The sequence below is a fragment of the Amblyomma maculatum genome, chromosome 10 (genome assembly GCF_055883805.1).
Source record: "Amblyomma maculatum isolate TAMU_Amacu chromosome 10, ASM5588380v1, whole genome shotgun sequence".
Classification (NCBI taxonomy): Eukaryota; Metazoa; Arthropoda; class Arachnida; order Ixodida; family Ixodidae; genus Amblyomma; species Amblyomma maculatum.
Genome location: NC_139353.1, coordinates 155,271,541 through 155,296,155, shown reverse-complemented (window position 1 = coordinate 155,296,155; position 24,615 = coordinate 155,271,541). Strand labels below are relative to the sequence as shown.

Here is a 24,615-nt window from a genome sequence, read left to right as displayed (position 1 = left end):
TGCGGTCCCTGGTATTCACTGAAGCCCGCTGAATTCAGAAGTCCGCTTCTTTAAAGGCGGTTGTAGGAGACACGGCGGATGCGACAATGGCAGCACTGAGGCGCCCCATGCTAGTTCTAGCGACCGGTTCACTTCATCGAGACCGATCTGACGGATCGTGGAGGCCAGATCGCCAGACGATGTTACGTCAGCAGCGTCAACAGCAGCAACCGACGTAACGCCAGCCAGACGTCCGACATTGGGTGTTATCCGATGCGTTTTCAGCGTCTTGAATGAGAGACAGTGCTGGATCACGCCAGCCACTGAATCAAGGCTGGATTTGCCGATAAGGAAATTATATCTACGGCAAACCCTTTAAGCAGATGGCCAACTTTGTCCTCTTCAATCATGCGAGCATCTACAAGCTTACACAGCTTCAAGACTTCCTAGATGTATTTGGTGCACGTTTCTCCAGGAAGCTGAGCTCTTTGAGAGAGCGCTTGTTCAGCTCGCTTCTTCCCGTCAGAATCTCCGAAGAACGTTTTTATTTTTTTTTCCACAAGCGGCCCTAGGTGGTGAAAGTGTCCTCGTGATTGTCATGCCACGTTAGGGCTGTGCCGTTAAGCGCGAAGACTACGTTAGTTAGCTGGGTGGAAGAGTCCCACTTATTGTAACGACTCACCCACTGGTAGTGAGTGAGCCAATCATCCACGTCTTTGCTGGATGAGCCCGTGAACGAACGCGGCTCCCGGTGATACTGCTAGGCACGAACCTCGGAGCGTCGGTGTTAAAACATCGTAGGCTCAGATGGCGGAAGCCAGCAAGACGGCGACTTCAGCGCGGTTCAAGCTGGGAATCCGTCTTCGGGGTTTCTAGTGACCGTGTACCCAGCGCCTCTCACCAAGATGTTACAAGCGAGGTTTCGGTTGACGCAAGACGAGTGTTGAAGACCCAGCTGTGTCCACTTGCGAGTCCCAGCACGAGCCGCTTCTTCGTCGACCTCATCTTCTCTTGTCTCCATTTCTGGGCGTCACAATAATAATAGAGATAAGGACCTCATCGATTTCGCAATTATTCAGCGTGAATGGAAATGTGCCACGCTGATCGCATGAGCCTCCGGACATCGAGCATGTTGCCGCTGTTTGATAGCGATCAGCGGTATAACGTTTTTTTCAGCCTGCGGTATGTTTTCGTTTCTAAGAATAATATGAAGCTATTCGTGGCGAGAAGGGTCATCACGATTATTTTAAACGAATGTGGTTTTTGATCAGATTGTCTGTGTGACATGCACATGTGCATTCGCTTTCTCGACAGTGCGAGCGTGGTAAGTGATGCCTCCGAAAAGCCTGTGTACTTCGTCGCCTCTTTCGTGTGTGTATTTACATCTACGCTATCGGATACTATAAACTCGTTCTCTAGTGAGACCCTCGTGAATTTTCGCTCCCGCAGGCAGTCTGTCATAGAGAAGGTTGTAAGTATAAATTCCGCATTGTGTCGTATTCACAGCTGCTCAACCCGCTTAGCTTGTGTCTACGTTTCGACGAAGTACTTCCAATCCAGTTACAGGGTTAACAAAAAACGTGCGGAGAAAATTGCTGAAAGGGCAGACAGAAAAATAAACCACAATACCGTGCTCTCGCTTTGGCCTGCATGGTTCGGTACGCTCAATTTCGTCCGGCTCCTTTGATGCATCAGCAAAGCGATTCAAGAACAGTAGTGACAGTAAACTTTTTATAGCTCTTTTGAATCCCCTACTGTGCTCTAGCTCTACTCAGTAGTTATCAGTTGTTGCAAGGCACACGCCCTGGATGTTATGTGTCTTTCTTATTTGGACCATAACATGTGTCGCATGGTATCTCACCCATTACTTTACCACTAGCCTGGTTTCAGGTTAAGGCAGCATGGCACCGCTGGTGTAGAATGGGTGGCAAGAGAGTTTTATTTATTTTTTTTTTGCACCAGCTTCTGAATTTGGAACTTTTCTGGTTACATGATATATATAACCTTTTCTCTGTAGGATACAAGTACTACTAGGAAGATATTTCAGGAGAGGAAAAGTTCTGCTTGAGGAAGAATATACTTCCACGCATTTTCGATGCTAATAACTCGAGCATGGTTTATGAGGAGCCACTAGCCCTTCCTTTAATGTGTTAGACCTTTTTACTAGACTGTGGAACCGCATATGATCGTTATTTTTATTGTGTTGCTTTAAACATGTTTCTTAAGATGTTACATATCTTTGACAAAGGAATTGAGTACTTTTTCTCCAATTTCAGTTGGTAAATCCTTTGCGAAGTTGTTCTCTTTGTACGCAGTTTACAGAGGCCTTCTGGACAATATTTTTATGTTTATACAATTTCTATGAACCATATATAGTGCTCGTTTAGGATACTGTTAATATTTTTAATTGTTAAGATCGTGTTTCTTAACAATGCAGTTGAAAAGACCTGCAATCCACATCAATGTACTTCGCTGAAGCTCCCAAGGCTAAAGAGCTTCAGAAGAAAGCTGCGAGAGGACCGGTTGATGCATGTCTGCGGAACATGCGGTGCAGAGGACGACCTGAAAACAGTCCAGACAATGACACTGAACATTCTCTTAAGTGGCTTAGATATCAAAAGGATTGCATTACTGCAATTATCGCGCATACCACCTTTACCAGGCAACAACGCTTGCTTCTCAGCCACTTCGTGTATGCCACATAACACCCCAAAATATGAGAACATCTTATACTTCGAGGAAAGCGGTGTTCTTTATCTTTTAAAAGTTTATAGCTTGGAGGTAGCATGGAGCTTATTAAATGACTAAGAAATAAACTTTGATGCTTTGTCAATTTCTAGAACTATGCAACTGCAGTCTGTGTAAACACATTTCATGCAAAATTCTTATCGGACATTTATCTATCGCTTAATCGAATTTTAAAACTAAACTTGTCTGTACTCTGGCCACGATTGCTTGAATTTCAAAAGAAAAAATTTGTATTATACACTGAGTTGAGATATTGAAGATAAGTATCACGTCACTTCTGCTTCCTACCTCTGGGTGCTTTGTAACCATGAAGCTAGTAAATTCATATATGGAGCAATTAAATGGTAGGTGGTGGCACAACTCGCCTGAACGCCATCTAATATAGTGCGCTTTGCCTTTTCCAGTAATCATTATTGTATATTATGAATCTATGCTAAAATGGCACTGGATTCTAGGCACCTAATGACTTACTTGTAAACGTATACTAAGTAAACATTATCACAGTTCTTTCCCAAAGGATGTCGGACGTTCTTAGTCGACACTGGGAGGAGGTAAAAAGATTTATTCGGGCAACAGATCCTCAGGAATGTAGTTCAGAAACTGTTATACTTGTTATACTGCCAAACAAGACTCCCTGGAGCTCAGTATTCCATTTATTTATGATTAATAAGGTTGAACGTTGGGCGAGTTGAATCTTGTTCATATTGAAGGTATCGCGAAAAAACTAGGACTAAGGAGTGGAAGGACACAGCACGAGTGCTTTGCTCATGCGGTGTCTTTCTGCTCCTTGGTCCTCGTTTTTTGCACTACCTTCAATATTATCTATGATTGTAAATACTTCATAACGTTTTACATAAAAGCCCCACTCCACATAAAGCTTAAATCTGTAGGACATAAAATTACCATTTTTCAGTTCAACATTTTCTAGTACCTCACGTACCCCACACATTGTAGCTTATGGTCTTAAGCTTGGTTTCTTAACTTAAAAATGATTTGTGAGGACGAGCAGTCTTTATTCGTCTTTATACAAGCCCATCAGTTATTTGCAACCTCTTCTGCATTACTTATATTGTTCAGATAATTAGCGCAATTCTTTCAAACCTTCTGCTCTAGGCTTTGTTAAGCCCAGCAAAGATTCGCTTGATCGACTTTCTTACAATGTAGTTCGTCCACTAGACATTTCTTTGTGCTTGGATTTTCACGAGTGTTGCATAGCTACTACTGATGGAGATTGGTGTTTTGTTGTAAAACAATACTTTGGTGAGTGCAATAATATTTTTCCAGTTAATATGTATGTTATTGTTGTGCAGTAATGATTCTGTAGAACTGCACTCGCATACACATGCATGCCTCCAGTACTCGCCTATGCAACTTTCTCTATTATCTGCAAAGCACACCCCCTCCCACTAATTTTTGGAAGACGTTCAGCCACCCATGCCACTGAATGGACTAACACGGGTGCCATAACAGCACATTGTAACAAGGGTGTCTTTGTAACAATACAATTGAGTTGCATGGTAAATGGGGATTCTCCTTAGCTTCTCTGATGAGGCGACAGAGTGTCTGAGGAAGCCGTTGAAACATCATTCTGACATAGTACAAAGCCTGGGAACCATAATCTCCCGTCCTCTCCTGTCCGAGCCCCCAATCACCTTCGGCATAGCGGCTTTGCAGCCCTTCTATGTTTTTCTTGGCTGAATACAATTGTAGCGACTCGCGTGGCATGTGTCCGGCACGTGCCGAAGAGAAGGAAGCAGCGCCGGTACGAGAGCTTTCGCCTCGGTACGAGAGACTTTCACCTCGGCCGGACGCTGCGCTCTTCAGCTTCTCCTAAAATAAATGTGGCCGCGGTCTCCCCTGCTTGGCGATCTCTACATTTGTGGTGACCCGGAGAACCGTGCCTTCACCCCGGTGGCGTCCTAGAATGGCATATTGGCAAGGCCTGGCTTTCGACCCACCGCTTCTGATGTTCCGACCTGCAGGTGTCGGCGGGTGGTTCGCTCAACTGGAGGCTGCGATGTACCAGAACAGCATCACCATCAAGCAGTTCAAGCACGCAGTCGTCTCCGAAATCTTACCACCTGACATCCTCTGCCGGCGCTATGCGCGCAACATCTCTGGTTCATGTCACAGAGCCTACGGCCACTCATTTTGCATTTGTTGTACGCCTCCCGCTTTTCCAAGCCCTTGCCAGGCAACAACAACATGTCATCTTATGCCTACCGCAAGTGGCCCGTGCGTACGTACATCACAGCCCACAGCAGCTGTTTTCATCACGGTTAATTTTGCCCTATGTTCATACTTCACCAGCCAAAAGACGAGACACAGCAAAGAGGAGGACAGGACAAGGCTGGACCAACTTGCCCAGTCGTCAACCTTGTTGTAATTTTGCCCTCTCGCGCCGCAAGCTTAGGATGATACATAGCTCTTCGTCACGTTCCCTCCCCAAAACTGACTCGCCGCAGTGCTTTGCAGCATCCATTCGGCCAGTTCATTGTGAGCCCAAAGCCTGCCTTCAGCGCCGTCGCATGCACCACCGACACCCTGGTAAACTTACCCCAACTAGCCCGCCCCGTTCAAAATCAGTCTTTGTCAGCCGACCTTCGAAGCAGGCGGAAGCGACTCAGCGTACCAAGCTTCTATGAGAGAGACAGCCTGCTCAATTGCATTAGATCTTGGACACGCGCGCAGCGTCGTAACTTTTCCCGTCAACTTCAGTTCTGACAAGCAGAGGATTCAAGGTGCTGCCGCACGCTCCTCAACAGTCCCGCTTCCGTTACCACTACATTTTAGTCAGTCGCGACCTCTTGAACAGCCATTGATTAAACCTTCTTGCCCCTTGAACTACGACTTGGACACGAACTTAACATGTACTTATGGGTATAGCCTTCTGGATAGTTTTTTTTAGAGCGGTGCCTTTTGCTTTGACCGCGAGTTTCTTTTTCTTTTTTTTTCGACCAATCGTCTAGGGGAGGAGCCCTGTAGCGACTTGCGTGGCATGCGTCCAGCACGTGCCGAAGAGAAGGAAGCAGCGCCGGCACGGGAGCTTAAGAACGCTGGAGTCTTTCACCTCGGCCGGACGCTGCCATCGTCACCTCTTCAGCTTCTCCTAAAATAAATGTGGCCGCGGTCGCCCCTGCCTGGCGATCTCTACACAATCATGAATGGCAGTCGACTAATAAGCTCTCATTAGTGACAGGTGCGATTTCTCGTTCCCGCACTTTTCTTTATTCTAAAATAAAACTTCGGATATATAAGGCATTATTCGTCTCGCGTATGAGTCGTTGTTCCTTAGTTTGGCTCACAACTACTAAACAAAGAAAATGAATCTCCTTCTAAAGGAGATTCAGGAGATACTTCATATAGCTAATCTTAGTTACTTAGCCCATACTCAACACGTTCTCCCGACATATAATAAGGATTCAAAATATGTATAATACAGAAAAGTGACTGATACCATTTTCTCGCATGGATTATAGGCTGAAGACATTATAATATACTCTTCCGTTAATTTTAAATAAATTCAAAGACGTAAATCAGTCCCCTAAAGGATCACTGCGTCGGTGTTTTGTAAATATGTAAACCGATGTAATTATCTAACCGATGTAATTAAAATTATGTAAAAATGTACCCTTCTGCGGGACCGACGACGTTGATATGCAGGGCTGGTTGGCCCTCTACGAGCCAGTCAGCAAACAGAACCGCTGGGATGCAACGCTTGTGCTGGCGAATGTCATAATTTATTTGACCGGAACTGTGCGCGTCTGGTTTGATACGCACGGAGATGAACTGACATCTTGGGACGTCTGCAAACAGAGGCTATATGGCCTCTTCGGAAAACTTATTGGACGCCGCCTTGCTGCCAAGAAAGACCTCGCACTCCCAATCCTCGCCAGAATCATATTGTTACGGGGGAAATGAGTTTAATATTTACAGAATATTGGGGGAATGCATGTCTCAAGCACAGTCTTAACAAAGCTTGTCCGCGAACACGTCCCCCCGTAGACGACCCCAAACAGGCAGGAACTGCCAACTTGGGTCTCTCGTTTCACATTGGCGCGAGTCTACGCCCCACCACTTCGTTCTCCTTTTTCACAAGCACAACCGTCCACTTTTTCCTTCTCTTGCACATGCGCAACACGACGCGGCGCAGCGTAATTCACGTAACAGTTTCCCCCGGTACAGATGAAGCTCGTCCTCGAGCGAGTCAAGCAGATTGGGAATAGCAGCGTTTCAGTCGTGCCACATGAGCCAGTTGAGTCGTCCGCGAGCATCAATTTGTCGACGTTGCTTTAGCGATAACGTAAGTTACTTCACTTAAGTGACACAATAACGAAGGGTCCGGCGTATTGCCACAAAAACTTCTGATACAGTCCGCGGCGTCGCAATGGCGTCCAAAGCCAAACCAAATCTCCGGGCTTATAAGTTACTGCAGCATGAGCCGCATCTTGCCGAACCTTCGTGCGGTCTTGGGAGGCGATAGTTCGTAAACGAGCAAGACGACGCGCTTCTTCAGCAAGACAAAATGTCGCGACACGGATGCGTCATCGTGCACCGAGAATGGAAGAATGGTGTCCAGGAAGGTTGATGGTGAGCGCGCATAAAGAAGGAAAAAAGGAGAATATCCGGTCATTTCATGCTTAGCTGTGTTATAAGCGTGAGTTACAAATGGCAAGATGGCGTCCCAGTTCTTGTGATTTTATGTTACGCACATTGACATCATGTTAATGAGAGTTCGGTTTAGGCGCTCGGTAAGGCCATTTGTCTCAGGGTGATAGGGAATAGAATGACGGTATTCGGAGCCACAGAGCCGTAAAAGTGCTTCCACAATATCTGCAGTGAACTGCCGACCGTGATCACTGATGATCACTCGGGGGGCGCCGTAGCGAAGTACGATTTGGTGTAACAAAAAGTTCGACACATCGGTTGCTTTGGCAGAAACGAGTGCAGACGTCACCACATACCGGGTCAAATAGTCAATAGCTACGTTAATCCAGCGACGCCCGTCAGACGATTTGGAGAAAGGAGCAATTAGATCAATCCCAATTTTCTCTAAAGGCGACCTAGGGGGCTTGCAGGTTGAAGAAGGCCAGCAGGTGGCGTGATGCTTCGTTTGAGACGTTGGCAAGGGATACAACGTGCTATATAGCGCTTCGTTGCCGTGTACATCCTTGGCCAATAAAATCGTTGTCGGACCCTCGCGAGAGTGCGCGCAAAACCAAGATGACCGGAAGGGTTGTCGTCATGCATCGCATGTAGGACAGCATTGCAGGGAGAAGCCGGGACAACAAGCAGAAAACGGGCACCATTAGTTGAGCAGTTCTTTTTGAGGAGTAGACCACCTTGAATAATAAAAGGTGTATATGCTGAATTGCGCGCCTTATCAAACAACGAAGTAAGTGCATGGTCTTGACTTTGCTCTTGCCGGAACTTTACGAGGTCTGGTAATGTTTCGCTCACAGGCGCCAGGCAGTAGTCCAGATCATCTTCACCGACTGCCGTGCATGGAAGAGGAAACCGGTACAAACAGTCAGCATCGGCGTGGCGGCGACCACTCTAATAGGACACAGAAAAGGCATGTTCCTGTAGACGTAATGCCCAGCAAGCTAATAGACCGGAGGGATCGCGCAGGCCAACAAGCCAACACAGGGAGTGATGGTCGGTAATTACGTTGAAGTGACGGCCGTACAAATATGGGCATAACTTGGCAAAAGCGAAGATGACGGCGAGACATTCCATTTCTGTCAGTGTGTAGCTGCGTTCTGCTTTCCTTAAAGTGCGGCTTGCATATGCGATGACACGCTGGGCACCGTTCTGGAGCTGGATGAAAACCGCAACAACGCCCACGCCGCTCGCATCGGTGTAAGCCTCGATGGTAGCAGCCGGATCGAAATGGCTTAAAACAGGACCAGATGTGAGCAGAAACTTCAGCTGTCGGAGCGATGACTCGCATCCCAAGAACCAAACAAACGGGCATCTTTTTGCAGGAGGGAAGTGAGCGGATGGGCAGTTTGGGCGAATCCTTGAATGAAACGGCGGAATAATAAACATAGCCCCTGAAAGCTCCTCAAATGCTTCACGTTTTGAGGTTTTGCAAAGTCTCGCACAGCAGCAATCTCTTGGGGGTCGGGCCGAATACCTTCCTGATCCGCTAAAAATCCAAGCACCAAGGTCTTCCGTTCACCGAAGTGACACGTTTTAGAGTTCAAAATTAGTCCGGCGTTTCGGATACAGTCCAGCACAAGACTAAGTCGCTGATTGTGCTCCCGAAATGTTCTTTCATAGATGATGACGTCATCTAGGTAGCACATGCATACCTCCCATTTTAAATCACGCAGAATTGTGTCCATAAACCTTTCGAATGTCGCTGGTGCATTGCAAAGTCCAAATGGCATCACGTTAAATTCATAACGTCCGTCAGATGTCACAAAAGCTATCTTTTCTTGGTCTGATGGATGCATCGGGATCTGCCAATAGCCAGACCGAAGATCTACTGACGAGAAATAGGATGCAGATTGAAGACAATCTAAGGCATCGTCAATGCGTGGAAGAGGATAAACGTCCTTTTTTGTAACTGCGTTTAACCGACGATAAATAGTCCACACAAAATCTCCACGAGTTGTCCTTCTTCACCAAGATGACAGGGGCTCTCCAAGGCCTGGAAGACTCCCGTATGACATTATTAATGTAAACAGCGCGAACACGAAGACAAAGGACAAGATAAAAGAAAGCCACAGTACAAGCGCTGACTCACAACTATGCCTAAGCCCTTTACTCCAAGGCCCAGAAAACAAAAAACATGAAGAAGACGAAACAGACACGTGAAACAACCCCTGGGCTCACCTGCTGCACATAAATTCACTTAAATAAGACACCTCTTTGCTTGAAAGAGCAAGAGAAGTCTTGCTGACACACTTATTGTCCGTTGAAATAAAATATGATTCCACTATCGCTCTCGTCATCTTCTCTTTGTGGCGATACAAAATCCTAACCTTGTCAAACTTAGGAGCGCACTTCTTCTCCTTCTTCATTATTTCACATGAATGGCAATGTGATACCAGAAACGTTTTGTCCTTTCCACTTTCCAAGTTGTTCCGGTGTTCCTGTAGTCTCTTATTAATACATCGTCTTGTTTGTCCTATATAACTGGCTCCACAAGAGAGTGGAAGCCGGTACACAGCACCTGTCTTGCATCCAAAAATGGGTCTCTATGCTTCACCCCACATTCTTGCTTCTTCGCTTCTCTTTCCCTTTGAATAGCCGGGCAGATCCTCTTCATCTTGAGCGGGGCGGTCAATTCGACGTCAACACCATGCCTCTTGCCTACATTTTTGAGGCCATGCGAAATTCTGTGCACATACGGTACCACTGCAACCTTCCTCTTCCTCTCACCCATGCTGGGCAAGGATTTCAGTCTGTGCGTTCTTTTAAGGCTCTTCAGTACCCGGCAACTGGCCTCAATAATAACCGACTCCCGATAACCGGCCTTTGCAATTCTTATCACTTGTCTTTCAAAACGCTTGCCCATGCCATGGTAACAAGATTTCTTCAACGCATTTAATAAGCATGTGTTATTCATCCCATTCTTCACTTATTTGGAATGCCCCGAATTGGAGCTTAGCAACGGCTTCATCGATCTCGGGTTGTATTCCCAACAAACATGATAATCACCGAATTGAATCAATAGACCTAAATACTGTAACCGATCGTCCACTAGTTCTTCAACAGTATATTCCAGCCCGGATCCACACTCAGTAAAAACATCCATAATGTTCTTCATTCGTTGATTGAATCCTTCACGGTCTGTGAATACTAAAACGTCGTCAACATACCTGAAGGTGGAATAATGTAAGCCCTCCAAGTTATCCTTATTCCACCTTCAGGTATGTTGACGACTTTTTAGTATTCACAGACCGTGAAGGATTCAATCAACGAAAGAAGGACATTATGGATGTTTTTACTGAATGTGGATCCGGGCTGGAATATACTGTTGAAGAGCCAGTGGACGATCGGTTACAGTATTTAGATCTATTGATTCAATTCGGTGATGATCATGTTTGTTGGGAATACAACCCGAGATCGATGAAGCCGTTGCTAAGCTTCAATTTGGGGCATTCCAAATTAGTGACGAATGGGATGATTAACACATGCTTAATTAAAGAGTTGAAGAAATCTTGTTACCACGGCATGGGCAAGAGTTTTGAAAGACAAGTGACAAGAATTGCAAAAGCCGGTTATCGGGAGTCGGTTATTATTCAGGCCAGTTGCCGGGTGCTGGAGAGCCTTAAATGAACGCACAGACTGGAATCCTTGCCCAGCATGGGTGAGAGGAAGAGGAAGGTTGCAGTGGTACCGTATGTGCACAGAATTTCGCATGGCCTCAAAAATGTAGGCAAGAGGTGTAGTGTTGACGTCGCATTGACCTCCCCGCTCAAGATGAAGAGGATCTGCCCGGCTATTCCAAGCGAAAGAGAAGCGAAGAAGCAAGAATGTGGCGTGAAACATAGAAACCCATATGTTGGATGCAAGACAGGTGTTGTGTACAGGCTTCCACTCTCTTGTGGAGCCAGTTATATAGGACAAACAGGACGATGTATTAATAAGAGACTACAGGAACACCGGAACAACTTGGAAAGTGGAAAGGACAAAGCGTTTCTGGTATCACTTTGCCATTCATGTGAAATAATGAAGAAGGGGGAGAAGAAGTCCACTCCTAAGTTTGACAAGGTTAGGATTTTGTATCGCCACAAAGAGAAGATGACGAGAGAGATAGTGGAATCATATTTTATTTCAACGGACAATAAGTGTGTCAGCAAGACTTCTCTTGCTCTTTCAAGCAAAGAGGTGTATTATTTAAGTGATTTTTTGTGCAGCAGGCGAGCCCTAGTGGTTGTTTCACTTGACTGTTTTGTTTTCTTTATGATTGTTTTTTCTAGTGCTACAATAAAGTGCTACAATAATGTAGCTCACGAGAAAAGTTATATTTCTGCGTGCTTGCTTTAAAAGGCACATGGGAAGCTATTTACTAAACTTATGAAACGTACACTGGCAATACGTACCCCATCGACTTTCTCAGGAGCACAAATATGTTCAGCTGGCTTTATTAGAACCGATAATGAAACGTTTGCGCGTTGACAAAAAAAAAGACAAGACAGGAAAAACAATGACGAGCGCTAACTCACAACTGAAGTTTATTCAAGACGAAAGCCCAAATAAATAGGAAGGAAAAAGAAAACCCAAACAAAGCTTTTTATTCTTCTTCGATCGCTTTGTTTGGTTTTTGTTGTTCCTTCCTATTTATTTTGTATTTCGTCTTGAATGAACTTCAGTTCGCTTATCATTGGTTTTCTTATATTTGTGTCAATGCGCAAACCTTTCAGTATGCATGTCAACCGAATATATGGCCAATCAAAGACGGTGCTTCTCCACATCCCTTCAGATCACCCTTCGCCGGCGCTAAACAAAACAAGACTAAAACAAGTCGCGACGGCGTTCCACCTGGCTCCGTCCGGCCCGTGTAGCCTAAGAGCGTCCAATGAGCGTGCTCGTCCAGCAGCCCCACTGACGACGGTAGGGAGGTTTGCGCGCGGGTATGTCTCCTCAATCGGTTGCAAGCGGTCGCCAGGAGCACTTTTGAAAGCTATTTGTAAATTATTGGCTCCATACAAGACGTTAAAACTTGACTCTAATGCTCACAACGACCACCTGTTTCAATTTCTTGCATTAGAATTTTACCGCATGTAGATTTTCAGGGGCCTTTAAGTGCCAGGATAAACACCACGCAGATGTTAAGTTGGTGAAAAATACCAGGTTGATTCTAAATTACCCTGCACTATAACCTAGTGAAACGAAGTCGACCTAAAGCAAAAATAGAGATTGTTTCGAAAACTATCGTAATGATTTTGCTAATTAAGCCAAAAATAAAATTGTACTTCAGGAGCTCCACTTGTCGACCAGCATTGTGCCCGCCGTATCACTTAGTAGCATTTTGCCGCCTACTTTTATGCCCCGCCGCGGTGGTACAGTAGTTAGGATGCCCGACGACAGCATACCGCAGTATCCTTGTTTGAACCCATCCCCGGGCGTCTGCGTTTCAATGGAGACGAAACAGAGAGGCGCCTGTGCTATGCCATGTCAATGCACGTTTACTACTAAATTTCGCACATGGGCGAGTTCATGCTTCTGCTTTTTGCATACTGACCTCGCCCACTGCCAACCCACCCCGCCACGTGGAGCTTATCTGGGTGCCTGCGCAATCGGGGAACCCTGGCAACGAGGCCGCCAACAGCTTAGCCCGGCGTCTAATACGCCGGGCACGGGCGGTCCCCACGTCGGAGTTCTCCCGGGAGCGCATGCACACGTTCAAAGCGATGACTGAGGCCTACCGGGTCGAGAAAAAGATCTACCCCCCACCTCACTCCTCCCTCAGCAATCACCACCAAACACTATGGCACCTCCTCCAGACGCGAACCCTCCCATCCCCTTACATTAGGTCTCGTTACCACCCCACTCTCACCGACCCCTCCTGCACCCTTTGCAACCACCCACTGCCACCCTCGCCCACATTCTATTGCAATGCCCGGCGGATCCTCCCCCGCGGGGTCTGGAGCACTTCACCACCTGTGAGGAATGGGAGACCCTGCTACGCTCTGAGGACCCGGTCCTGCAAAAGACCGCCACAGACCGAGCTGCCGACGTCATGAACCGTAGGATCATGAACGTTTGAGTGTAGTGGGGCCGTGCGGGGGCACAGGGGCCTGCGCGCCCCGAACTCCTCTGTTAAAATAAAAGTTTTTTACTACTACTACTACTCCAATACCGCACTTCTCCCTCTTTCCGCTTTCAATCCCATCTTTCTCCCGCCTGTTTTGCGCGGGTCGTGTGTCCACAGAGAAAGAGGGACGGATACTGTGTCTTTCATTTTTTTGCAAACCATTTATTATGTCTATTTTCATCATATCCTTGGTTATGTCACGCTCTGTGTACATACGCCGAACAAATGCATTCTTCAGGATTGTCTCTGTCGAAAAACTATTGACATGTGTTTGCTTCTTATTTAACAGTACTACACGTACACATCCAGTTTATTACAATTAAGAAACAAAGATATCCTGTACGCACCATCGTGATCAGTAGGTGCCAGTGCATCGTGTCCAGGTCAAAAACGTACACTTCCTGGGAGACGCGCTCGTCGTCATCCTCCATACCTCCGAACACGTACATACGGCTGCCCACAACACTAGCTGAGTGGCCCTCGCGTGGCGCTGGGGTGGCACCCGTGGTACGAGGACGGAACCACGTCATGGATGCTGTGCATGCGTGAGATAAAGGATATGAGTTTCACCAAGAAGTTGTGACCAAAAATGCATTCCAACATCCCAGAATACATTGATCTGCATTTCATACTTTTGGTGTTTAAATGAAACTGGTTTCTTACACGACATCGAATGACAAGTTTCATTAAATCATCTCGTTATTTAGCTGCTAATATCCCCACTTGAGTCTAGTATAATATACGCTGGAGCAGCTAATTCTGCCCTAGTGTTTTGCTTTCTTGATATGGCCCACTTGAGAACATTCACGTCAAAAATATAGAAGGAAATATAACGACCGATTGATTTTCTGCATATTCCCTATATGTAACCAATTTGTTCGTATTCCTCATCAGCCGGAGGTAGCGACCCGTCTTTTCTGTTGTCGAGATAAGACCGCATAATAGGGCGGTGACTAGGCTCGTCACTTACGCACAGAAATGACAGTGATTTTTCACTTACGCCTGATACTCAGTTGCCACTCGCCTCACGTTACCGCGAGAAAACAGCGGCAGTTTCTTCGGTGGCTGCCTTAATTCTATCTGCGCAACATGGGCCATAATTGTTTAAAAAAACCTAATCTCCGGCTGTCTTCTAGACGATGTAAAAAATGACGCCATCAATTACAGGTTGTTGTTGAGGGGTCAAGTGGATGCAGCTCGAACAGGACCGGCTTAATTGGAGAAATATGGGAGAGGCCTTCACCCTGCAGTGGGTATAGTCAGGCTGAGGCTGATGATGAAGATGATGATGATAATTGATCTTTCTGGGATAGCTTTTAACCACCAGGTGAGCAGTTGCTTAGCTTGACTAGGTATAAATTATGTAAGGTGTTCATTTCTGAAGACAAATGTACGAAACGTGTTTATATAGTTCCGGGAAGAAAGTGTACCGCGATGAGGGTATTTCGCTGTCTCTGACTAGGAGCCGGATCTTGCACTAAAGGCTGACCGTGAAGTAGGTGCAAATACTTATCGTTGCAACAAATGGTTCTGCACTGCATAATGAGTGTGTACTTTTCATGCCTACTACGTCAGCTAAGTACAATAACAACCCCTGTGCCACCTGAAATTAAAGCTGCGATACTGCACCACTCAAATGCTACGCACCACCATCCTCCTGCCACGAGCCACGAGATTATATTTTGCCAAACTTTGAGCCACCGCCAGCAATGAAATGGCACTAGTGATCGCCTGCTGCTCTGGGGATATCCTGTATGCAAGTATTATTGTTGAATTATTCGTAATGTAATTTTAAAATTGCTCCTGCAGCCCTTGTTGTAAACATACAATAAATGCAATTACGTTCAATTGCATTTTGTGCGTCATAAACTGCAATAATACGTGACTAATTTGTGGACTTCGTATATTTTTTGGATAGTTTTGCCAGCAAAACACCTGTACCTCTCATACACTGAAACTACCTAAATATTGCAGTTGCACCTCCAACTATAGCTGACATTTACATACAAAGGCGAAGGCTTCGCCTGGGGCACCGCTGCGACCCTTTCGGTATAATTTGCTCTTTGAACGGACCAGCCAGCTACCTTTAAGGCCTCTCTAATGGTTCAGAGAAATTGCAAACATCGAAGCACTGACAAGAAACCACATGTCGCAGCTATCTTCATATTACGGGCACTGAAGCAGCGCTTTACCTGTGTCGAAGCGATAGAGGATGTTGCAGGCTCCGTCCTCGTTCCGTCCTCCCCACAGGTATGCATACTCGCCGTATGGCACCACGGTGTGTCCAGACCGTTGAGAGGGAACGCTCGCAAGGTTGGTTTGCACGGGAATCTGAGTCCACCGGAGGGAGGCTGCATGGGAAGATCAATGTCTTCCGCTAATGTCGAGATGTATTCCACTGCTTCTCTCTTTCAGAAGAAGCCTATCTCACTGATGGCGGTACTATCTGCCCAAATGTGAAGTGTTTAAATTAGTGCGTCCATTTATGACAACTTATCGAAGTGTATCGGAAATGACAAAGAAGAATGCCCTCATATTTAATTTTTACGCCTATGTGCAAATGAAGAACGGCACGAGAAGAGAAAATTCACGTTGATTTGGTTCCAGATTATGGGTCGAGTTTCTTAGCACAGAGCTTAAGCTTCGCCTTAAAAATGTACGCGAGAGCGTCTTAAACAAAGCGTTTTTATTTCTCAATGTTCTGGCATTATAAATTATAAACTCTTTCGGTTGGTATGATTTTTCGGGAGAAAGTGCGCATAATCTGTCGAGCTTTTCGGTAGTTACAATGAATGGCATCCCATTGGGCGTACACATGTCGTCGGTTCGAATTTATACTGCAATTAAGCGTAGCACCTAGCAAGTAGATGCTAAATGGGAACCGATATAAGTAACTACACCACAGAGAAAACTGCATAAAGAGCACGTACATCATATTTTGACACAATATCGCGTGCATATATTTGTCGACACGTTTTGTAACGATTGCTACACTAGGCCAGCCGCTTTGCTTCTTCGCCGTGATCCCACTTTCGTCGTGGCCACCGTGGTCCTACTGACCTTGAGCCGTTGCCTTGCAACCGCAAAAGCTGGGGGCGTCGCTGGGCCGGTCTCCTCATGGACGAAAAAAAAGCTCCACCTGGAATCGAAACTCCATCCATCGGATCCCCAGCCTAGCGCTTTACCAACTCCGTCACGCCCAAGATCATGAGCAGAGCACGGTAATTCTCCTCTAGCGTGAGGATAATAGTAGCACAGCTGGCGGCGCAGCAGTACTAATGACTAACTACACACTAACTAGTACTACTTAGTCATTAGTAATGACTAAGGTATTGCGTGCTCTCCGCAAAAATCCGAACTCTTCATATATAACCCAAAATCAATGAGCCTCAAGGCGACTTTAGCGTAGAAATTAAGGTCGACGGCAAAACCGTACCAGAAGTCCAACAAATCGGAATCCTCGGACTTTTTATTCAAGAGGACGGGTACAACCACGGAACGATAAAAAAACTCACTACCTACGCGACGCCAGTAACAGGGATATTTAGGAGGTTTGCATTCAAAGGCAGAGGCCTCAAAGAGAGAAGCCTCTCGAGACGGATGCAGGCGTACATAGACCCGCCGGGGTGGTGCAGTGGTTACGGCGCTCGACTACGGTTCCCAAAGACGCGGGATTGAATCCTGGCCTCGGCGGTAGCTTTTCGATGGAGGCAAAAAGCAAGGTGCCCATCTGCTGTGCGATCTCAGTGCACTTTAAAGAACCCCAGGTGGTCGAAATATTCTGAATCCTCCACTACGGCGCCTCTCATAGCCTGAGTTGCTTTGGGACGTTAAACCCCACAAACCAAACCAAACCAAACCAAGCATAATAAGCCGAATATGCTATGGTACACCATGCCTCAACATCAGGACCAATGAAAAAGATAAGATAGACGCACTCATCAGGCGTTGCGTGGAGAGGGTGCTGGGTCTGCCCATCTCCTCTTCTATGGAACTCCTGATAGAAATGGGAGTTCATAATAGCTGGACGGAACTTGCTGAAGGGGTGAGAATCGCCCAACATGAAATATTAAGTAGGTCGAGCACGGGTTGAACCATCTTAGAAAGGGTGGGTCGAAAAACAGATAGGTGCACAGCCGACAAGGTTGCCCTACCGCCACAATATCGTGAGAACATCATTGTCCGTCCTCTCCCCCGCAACGCGCACCCAGAATACCACAATGAGAGACGGGAGAAGATAGCAGAAGCACTGGTTAAAAGAGCAAAACAATTCAGAATAAAAGAAGTTGCCTACGTAGACGCTGCAAGCGGCCGCCCAGGGGCGGCAGGAACAGCCATCCTGGAAGGGTGGCAGTTCCTGGCCCTACGGGGCTGGGACGGTAGGTCAACGCCGCTTGCGGCGGGGGCTAGCCAGCCATCTGTTGTAGGCCATCATTGCCCCGCCAACGCTTCGGTGGTGGTGGACGACGGCTGTTGTTGCGGCGCGCGTCTTTCTCTCCCTCTTCTTTTTTCTTTCTTGTCTATTTTCTCTTCTGTCCGCACGAGGCAGCGGAGACGGCTCAGCTACAGAACCAGTAGTAGGTCGGTGCACTTTCTTCTCTTTCTTACTACAGCCGCAACCACAACAACAACAGCCACCCTTCACCACGTCCCTCCAATCACAATGAGGACGGAGAGGGGTGACGGTTGTGTCTCCAAACGATAGTTCATCTGACCGAAAGCTAAACGTCATTGGCATTGGCTGTCAATTCATATTCTTGTCCACCAGCAAACTCTTTCTTGATCCTGCCGCTTCGCACCTCATGACGAGTTTTGAAATGTTTAACTTTGCACCGCATACACGCTTCCTCTACAAACTCGTTTATTGAATATTTTCTACCCGGCACAACTGCATTGCAGAATTACCTACCCGGTTCTATAGTCGCTGAAGAAGAACCAATTCAGTCTATTAATTTACAGCACATTTCAATTACTGATTATTTTTCTGCGTTTCTCAGAGTGTGTTGTTTTTCTCTTTTTGTCTCTCCGTCTCTCTCAAAATTGTTACTGAGTCGTTGTGTTTTTATAGAGACACATTGTTTTAGTTTTGTTCGTTGTTGCAACATCAGGCGTGTAACTTGTATTTCTGCTTCATATTACTGACCATTGTTTATCTCACGGCTCCTCCTCCCCCCCTATGCAATGCCATAAACTAAGGGCTTTATGCCTTAATAAATAAATGATTACAAAATGGGAACTAACCTCACAGTTGGCATCCGTCTGCCTGCATGTCTAATGCTCAAAAACAGCTGTTTGTGGTCCTCCTTCTATTTGTTTTGAAAATACTGAACATCAAATTCGGAACACCCTGTGTGAAACATTATGCAATCTAATTCTTCGATCTCAGCGTCGTGCTAACAGGGGAGATGTACGCGCAAACGGTAACACAAAGGCGGTCGCTATCATGTGCCAGTGCAGAAAGTGTTATAGACGTTACCGCACTCACCAGTGCTCGCAAAACAGCCTTAACAAGATTCCTGTGGTGTTTTTCAGTTACAAACTGCCTTGAGCGCTGCCCTGCCTAGAATAAATAATCTGAAAACTGTGTGGCGCTTAATCATCCACATGGCTGAACGTGCTGCTTCATGTTTATCCTGCTCTCTCTTGTGGATACCGATCGTTATCGCAGAGTGTGGTTCGCTACAGTGTGCTATCAGGGCTTCAGGTCTCCAATAAAACCTGATCCGTCAAGTCCGGCCTTCGCGTTACCTTACACGTGGAGGAGGTGCGCCTTGATTTCTCCGCTTTTTCATCACCCGCATCCACCTGGATCTCCGTTCTGGCCGCCGTTTGACCCCGACCATCATTGTCATGATTAAAGAGGGCCAATCCGCGGTTCTGGCTTCTACCAACTCTACACCAGCTACCCTTGCCACTTGGACTGTCAGCAGCCGTCAGCGCGACCCGCAGATGTTCGCCGGTCTCCGCGGCGACGCTGATGACTGGCTCGACAGCTACGACCGGGTCAGTGCTTTCAACCGGTGGGACGATTCTCTTAAACTAATTATAGTGTCCTTTTATTTGACGGATATGTCCAAAACGTAGTTCCTAAACCATGAATCGACGATTCTGGACTGCGCTACCTTTGAACAAAAGTTACGCCAGACTTTCTGCGCTCCTACTGTTAACACGGAGTCCGCCAAGAAGCTAGAAGCCCGACTTCAGCGGTCCAATCTCACCTATACCTCTTATATAAAAGACGTTCTTGCACTTTCCCGGCGCATAAATCACACCATGACAGAGGCCGGGCGGGTTCGGCACGTCCTTAAAGGTATTGGGCCACTTGCCTTTAACGCCCTGGCAGTGCAGAACCCTGCACCCATCGACGCCATCATATCGACTGGCCAACGCATACTGTGCGAGTTTTTGTACTCGGCGAGTTTTTGTTGACGGTATCCGCTAGCATGTACAATTTGCCGTGATGTCATCGTGCGCTCACCTAATTATTTTAGGCTGGGATTTGCTGTCTGCCGCATCAGCCAGCATTTCGTGTCGTGACAGGGTCATTTACATGAACGAGAGCGATCCGTCTTCTGAACCTCCCGAGCCCCGTGATCGCCTGCTTGCCGCTACTGACTCAGTGTTGCCCCCTGGATGCGAACAACTTGTTGCGCTTAATTCTACTGACATTGATAATGGAGATGCGCTAATCGTGCCTTCTGATCGCCATCTAATCCGTGGAATCGCGTTACCACCAAGTCTCGTTCGGTTTGAGCATGGCACAGCGCTTGTCGCTGCTTCGAACACTTCCCCAGAGCCTATTGTGCTGACTAAAGGGACCTATTTCCCTTGTGCCCTGGACATTCACCCGGTGTCCCTCACCAACCTTAACGCCCCCTCTTCCTCACCAGCAGCTTCTTCCGATGCCTCTCTCTGTGTGCTCTTTGGCACCATCAATCATGACCTTCCTGCGACCCACTGCCAAGCTTTGCAGGAATTACTTCCAAAACACAAAGCCTCCTTTCATGTCACTTCTCCGACCTTGGGCCGACCTTCTTCTGTACAGCACTGCATTATTACAGAAGGTACTTTTACTGTTAGCCACCGCCCTTACCGTGTTTCCTTATCAGAACGTAAAATCATAGAAGTTAATGTGAATGATATGCTCCGACGAGATATTATTCGGACCTCAGCTAGCCCCTGGTCATCTCCGGTCGTCTTGGTCAAACAAAAAGATGGGTCCGTGCGCTTTTGCGTTGATTACCGCGCAATTAACCAAGTCACTCTCAAAGACGTTTACCCCATGCCACGAATCGACGACTTCCTCGACTGTCTTCAGGGCGCCGAATATTTCTTCACTTTGGGTTTGCGTTCCGGGTACTGGCAGATTCTGATGCACGAAGCCAACAAAGGAAAAACCGCATCCGCTACTCCCGATGGGCTTTAAGAATTCAATGTCATGCTTTTTGGTCTTTGTAATTCTCCCGCTACGTTTGAGCGCATAATTGACACTGTTCTTGAAGGACTTAAGTGGGAAACATGCTTGTGCTACCTGGACGACACAGTTATTTTCTTTGCGACATTTTCCTATCATTTATACTGCCTTGGTCAAGTATTAACGTGCTTGGCATCCGCCGGTCTCCAGCTGAACACAAAAAAGTGTAACTTTACCCAGAAAAAAATAAACATCCTGGGCCACCTCGTCAGCCGCGATGGCATTCGCCCCGACTCTGACAAGCTTGCTGCAGTTTTAAACTTTGCACGCCCTCAGCGGACTAACGATCTAAGCAATTTTCTTGGCCTATCTTCATACTTTCGCCGTTTCATTCGCGATTTTGCTACCATTGCAGCACCGCTCCATCACCTTCTTACTGGCCGTACTACTTTCAATTGGTCCGAAGAATGCAAAAATTATTTTCAAATTCTGAAGAATGTTCTCACTTCGGACCCCGTTCTCGCTCGCTTCAACGACACTGCTGCCTCCATTCTCCACACCGATACCAGCAGCCTCAGTATCGGCGCCGTACTTCTGCAACGTGATACCGCTTCTCGGGAAAAGGTAATTGCGTTTGCAGTCGAACTCTAACACCAGCGAATCGTTCAGAAATTCCGCCCTACCTCTACGGCCGCCATTTCACGACCGTTACCGATCACCATGCTCTGTGTTGGTTATCAACCCTCAACCATTTGACTGGATGCCTGGGCCGTTGGATTCTGCGTTTGCAGGAATACACCTTCGATGTCACACACAAATCGGGTCGCAAACATCGAGATGCCGATGCTCTTTCTCGTTGCCCGCTCCCAGAATCACCACCTAGTGCTTCTTCGCGCCTTCCTGCGTGCACCCTCGACGTCCCAATGTCGTTCAGAGCTGCAAACATCACCTGTGCTACGCCTGCCGCTGTTCCAGATAGCTACGCCATTATTTCACACCAGCGAGCAGATCCCTACTGCCGTTCCCTATTCGGCCTTCTTATTGATGCTTCTCACCCTCCTACCGCTAGGATGCGCAGGCGACTCCAAAAGTTCAAACTGGACAACGGCGTCCTCTCCCGTTATATTTACTGCTCTGAAGGCGCCCGTTGGGTCCCCGTTATCCCGAGAGCACTTCGCACCCGTATCCTGGAGGCTCTCCACGATCATGCTACAGCCGGTCACTTAGGTTTCCATACAACTGACCATCGCGTGAAAACCCGTTTCTTTTAGACAGGCCGCACCTCAAGCGTGGCAAAATACGTCGCCTCTTGTCTGCCATGCCAGCGCCTCAAACGGCCGACTTCTCCTCCTGCTGGCCTACTACAGCCGCTACCTTGCCCTGCTACCCATTTCGCCGTTTTTGGCATAGACTTCTACGGGCCACTTCCATTGTCCGCACAAGGTAATCTCTGGATCGTCACCGCCGTCGACCACCTAACACGCTACGCTGAGTCTGCTTCCCTGCCTAATGGCTCAGCACCCGAGGTCGCGACCTTCTTTTTGGAATCGCTTCTACTGCGCCGTGGGTCCACTCAAGTGCTTCTCAGCGACCATGGTCGGACATTTCTGTCGACGATTGTTGCCAAGATCTTGCGGCCTCAACCACACATAATTTGACCTCCAGCTATCACCCGCAAACCAATGGGTTGACTGAGCGGTTCCACCGCAAGCTTTCTGACATGTCTGTGTTCACCTAAAATACGGCTGTACAGCGGACCACAGGTTACACCCCGTTCTTCCTCGTTTACGGCCGTTCTCCCGGTGCCCTTCCTGATGTCTCTTTCCTTTCTACACATGCCAGTTCCTCATCCTCTCTTCTGACCAGTTCCTTTCCCGTGTGGCCAAAACTCGCCGGCTTGCTCGAATCAGCACGGAAGCTAGCCAGGAAGACCGCAAGTGCCGCTATGATGCAACCCACCGCTAAGTTTCGTTCGTCCCGGCAACGAGGTGTTACTTTGGACGCCATTACGCACTCCTGGCCTTTGTGACAAGTTACAGCACCGTTACATTGGTCCTTACACAGTTCTTGCAAAAACCTCTCCGGTCAACTATCGCGTCTCCCCTGTTTACTCTCCTCCGGACAGTCGTTACCGTGGCACTAAAGTTGTCCGCGTTTCACGCATGAAGCCTTTTATTCGGCGCAATCCTATGGACAAATTGCGGCTAGGCTGGCCGCTTTAACTGCGCGGGCGAAATAGCGTGAGCACTGTGTGGCGCTTCATCGTCCACACGGCTGAACGTGATGCTTCATCTTCATCCTGCTCTCTCTTGTAGATACCTATCGTCATCACGGAGTGTGGTTCGCTACAGTGCGCGACCAGGGCTTCAGGTCTCCAATAAAACCTAATCCGCCTAGTCCGACCATCGCGTTACCTTAGAATAAATAAAATATTTGTAGTCTTTGCACTTATGGTGCCTAGAAGAGCTATGCTGGCTAACCCTCTTCTATTGAACCGCAGTACCCGGATTCGAACCCCACCCCTCGGCTGCCGAGCTTCGATGCAGGCGGAATGCAGGGAGTCCCACGGGCTGTGCGATGTCAGTGCACGTGAAAAGTCTTGTTAGTTGATATTATCCCATAAACCTTCCTGGCTCCCTTTTTTCTCTCTCTCCTTTAATTCCCACCTTCCTCTCTCCTCCTAGATAGCGAAACGGAGAGCCCGTAGTTCAAGTTTGCGCAGAGGAAAGTGCACCGACTCCTCTATTCTTTCCTTTACTGTAAAGCTTCTCTTCAGGCACGTTTCATGTGTAAACCTAAAGTTCGACAGCTACCGGCCCTCTGCTTTCCTATAAACCAATATACATATACGTTTTACGGCGTTAAACTCCAGCGAATTTGATATGCGTACCAGCGAACGCAGTTTCACTCGACGACTAGCTTGCTGTCAGGTATACCACCTACTGCATGACAGATTTTTTTTACAATCGGACATATGTAACATTTCTCATGCATTTCCTGTCCAACGGCTATCCTCGAACAAGAAATTATTGTACAATCTATATGCTGTTGAGTTCTTATATTTCAATGTGTTGCTATAATTGTTTGCCACAAATTTGAAATTTTGTAAAACTTAAAAGCGCTTTGTAAAAATGACAATCGGTCTTTTAAGTTCGGCAGTTGAAATGTGATTTTGTTGCGCCGTTCACATGCCGTTTAGGACCAGAGCTGTTTATTATTGCCAGTTACGAAACTTTCCATAGATCCCATGTAAGAAAAAATGACGGTATTGGTGCCGCTTATTCAGGAAAATAGTATTGTAGCGAAAGTACGCTGAAAGTGAACGATGCCCCGTACCGGTGTTCAGAACGTGTACGTCCATGGGCCGTCGCGTCGACTGTACATCGTCTGCGCAGTAGCCACCAAACGAGTAGATACGATCGCTGATGGCAACCGCTGCGTGGTTAGTGCAGCAGGGGCCACCCTCGACGCGAGCCGTCCACATGCCTTCTTTTGTCAGAGGTGGGCCTCCTGTTCAGGAATGATGCGCATTAACAAGTATATGTTAGCGTATATTTTAAGGTGCAGCGGTGGCGTAGCGGTAGAACATCCGCCTCGCATGCAAGAGGACCGGGGTTCAAATCCCGGTGCCGTGCAATTCTCCACCGGATTAAAAAAAAATCCGCGTGTCGATGGAATTGCATAAACAGGTTTGGGGCGC

General features: G+C 47.2%; 1 protein-coding gene across 1 annotated transcript in view; it reads right to left on the bottom strand.

Moving 5' to 3' along the window:
- The window catches only part of LOC146177751 (kelch domain-containing protein 3-like), a 66,897-nt gene extending 42,498 nt beyond the window's left edge, over positions 1-24,399 (bottom strand). The window contains exons 1-3 of the mRNA XM_084581631.1: positions 24,252-24,399; positions 15,694-15,852; positions 13,849-14,036 (exon numbers count right to left, since the gene is read on the bottom strand). Coding sequence (XP_084437757.1) covers positions 13,849-14,036; positions 15,694-15,852; positions 24,252-24,399 — 495 coding nt within the window. The remainder of the gene's footprint in view (positions 1-13,848; positions 14,037-15,693; positions 15,853-24,251) is intronic.
- Positions 24,400-24,615: the final 216 nt, after the last annotated feature.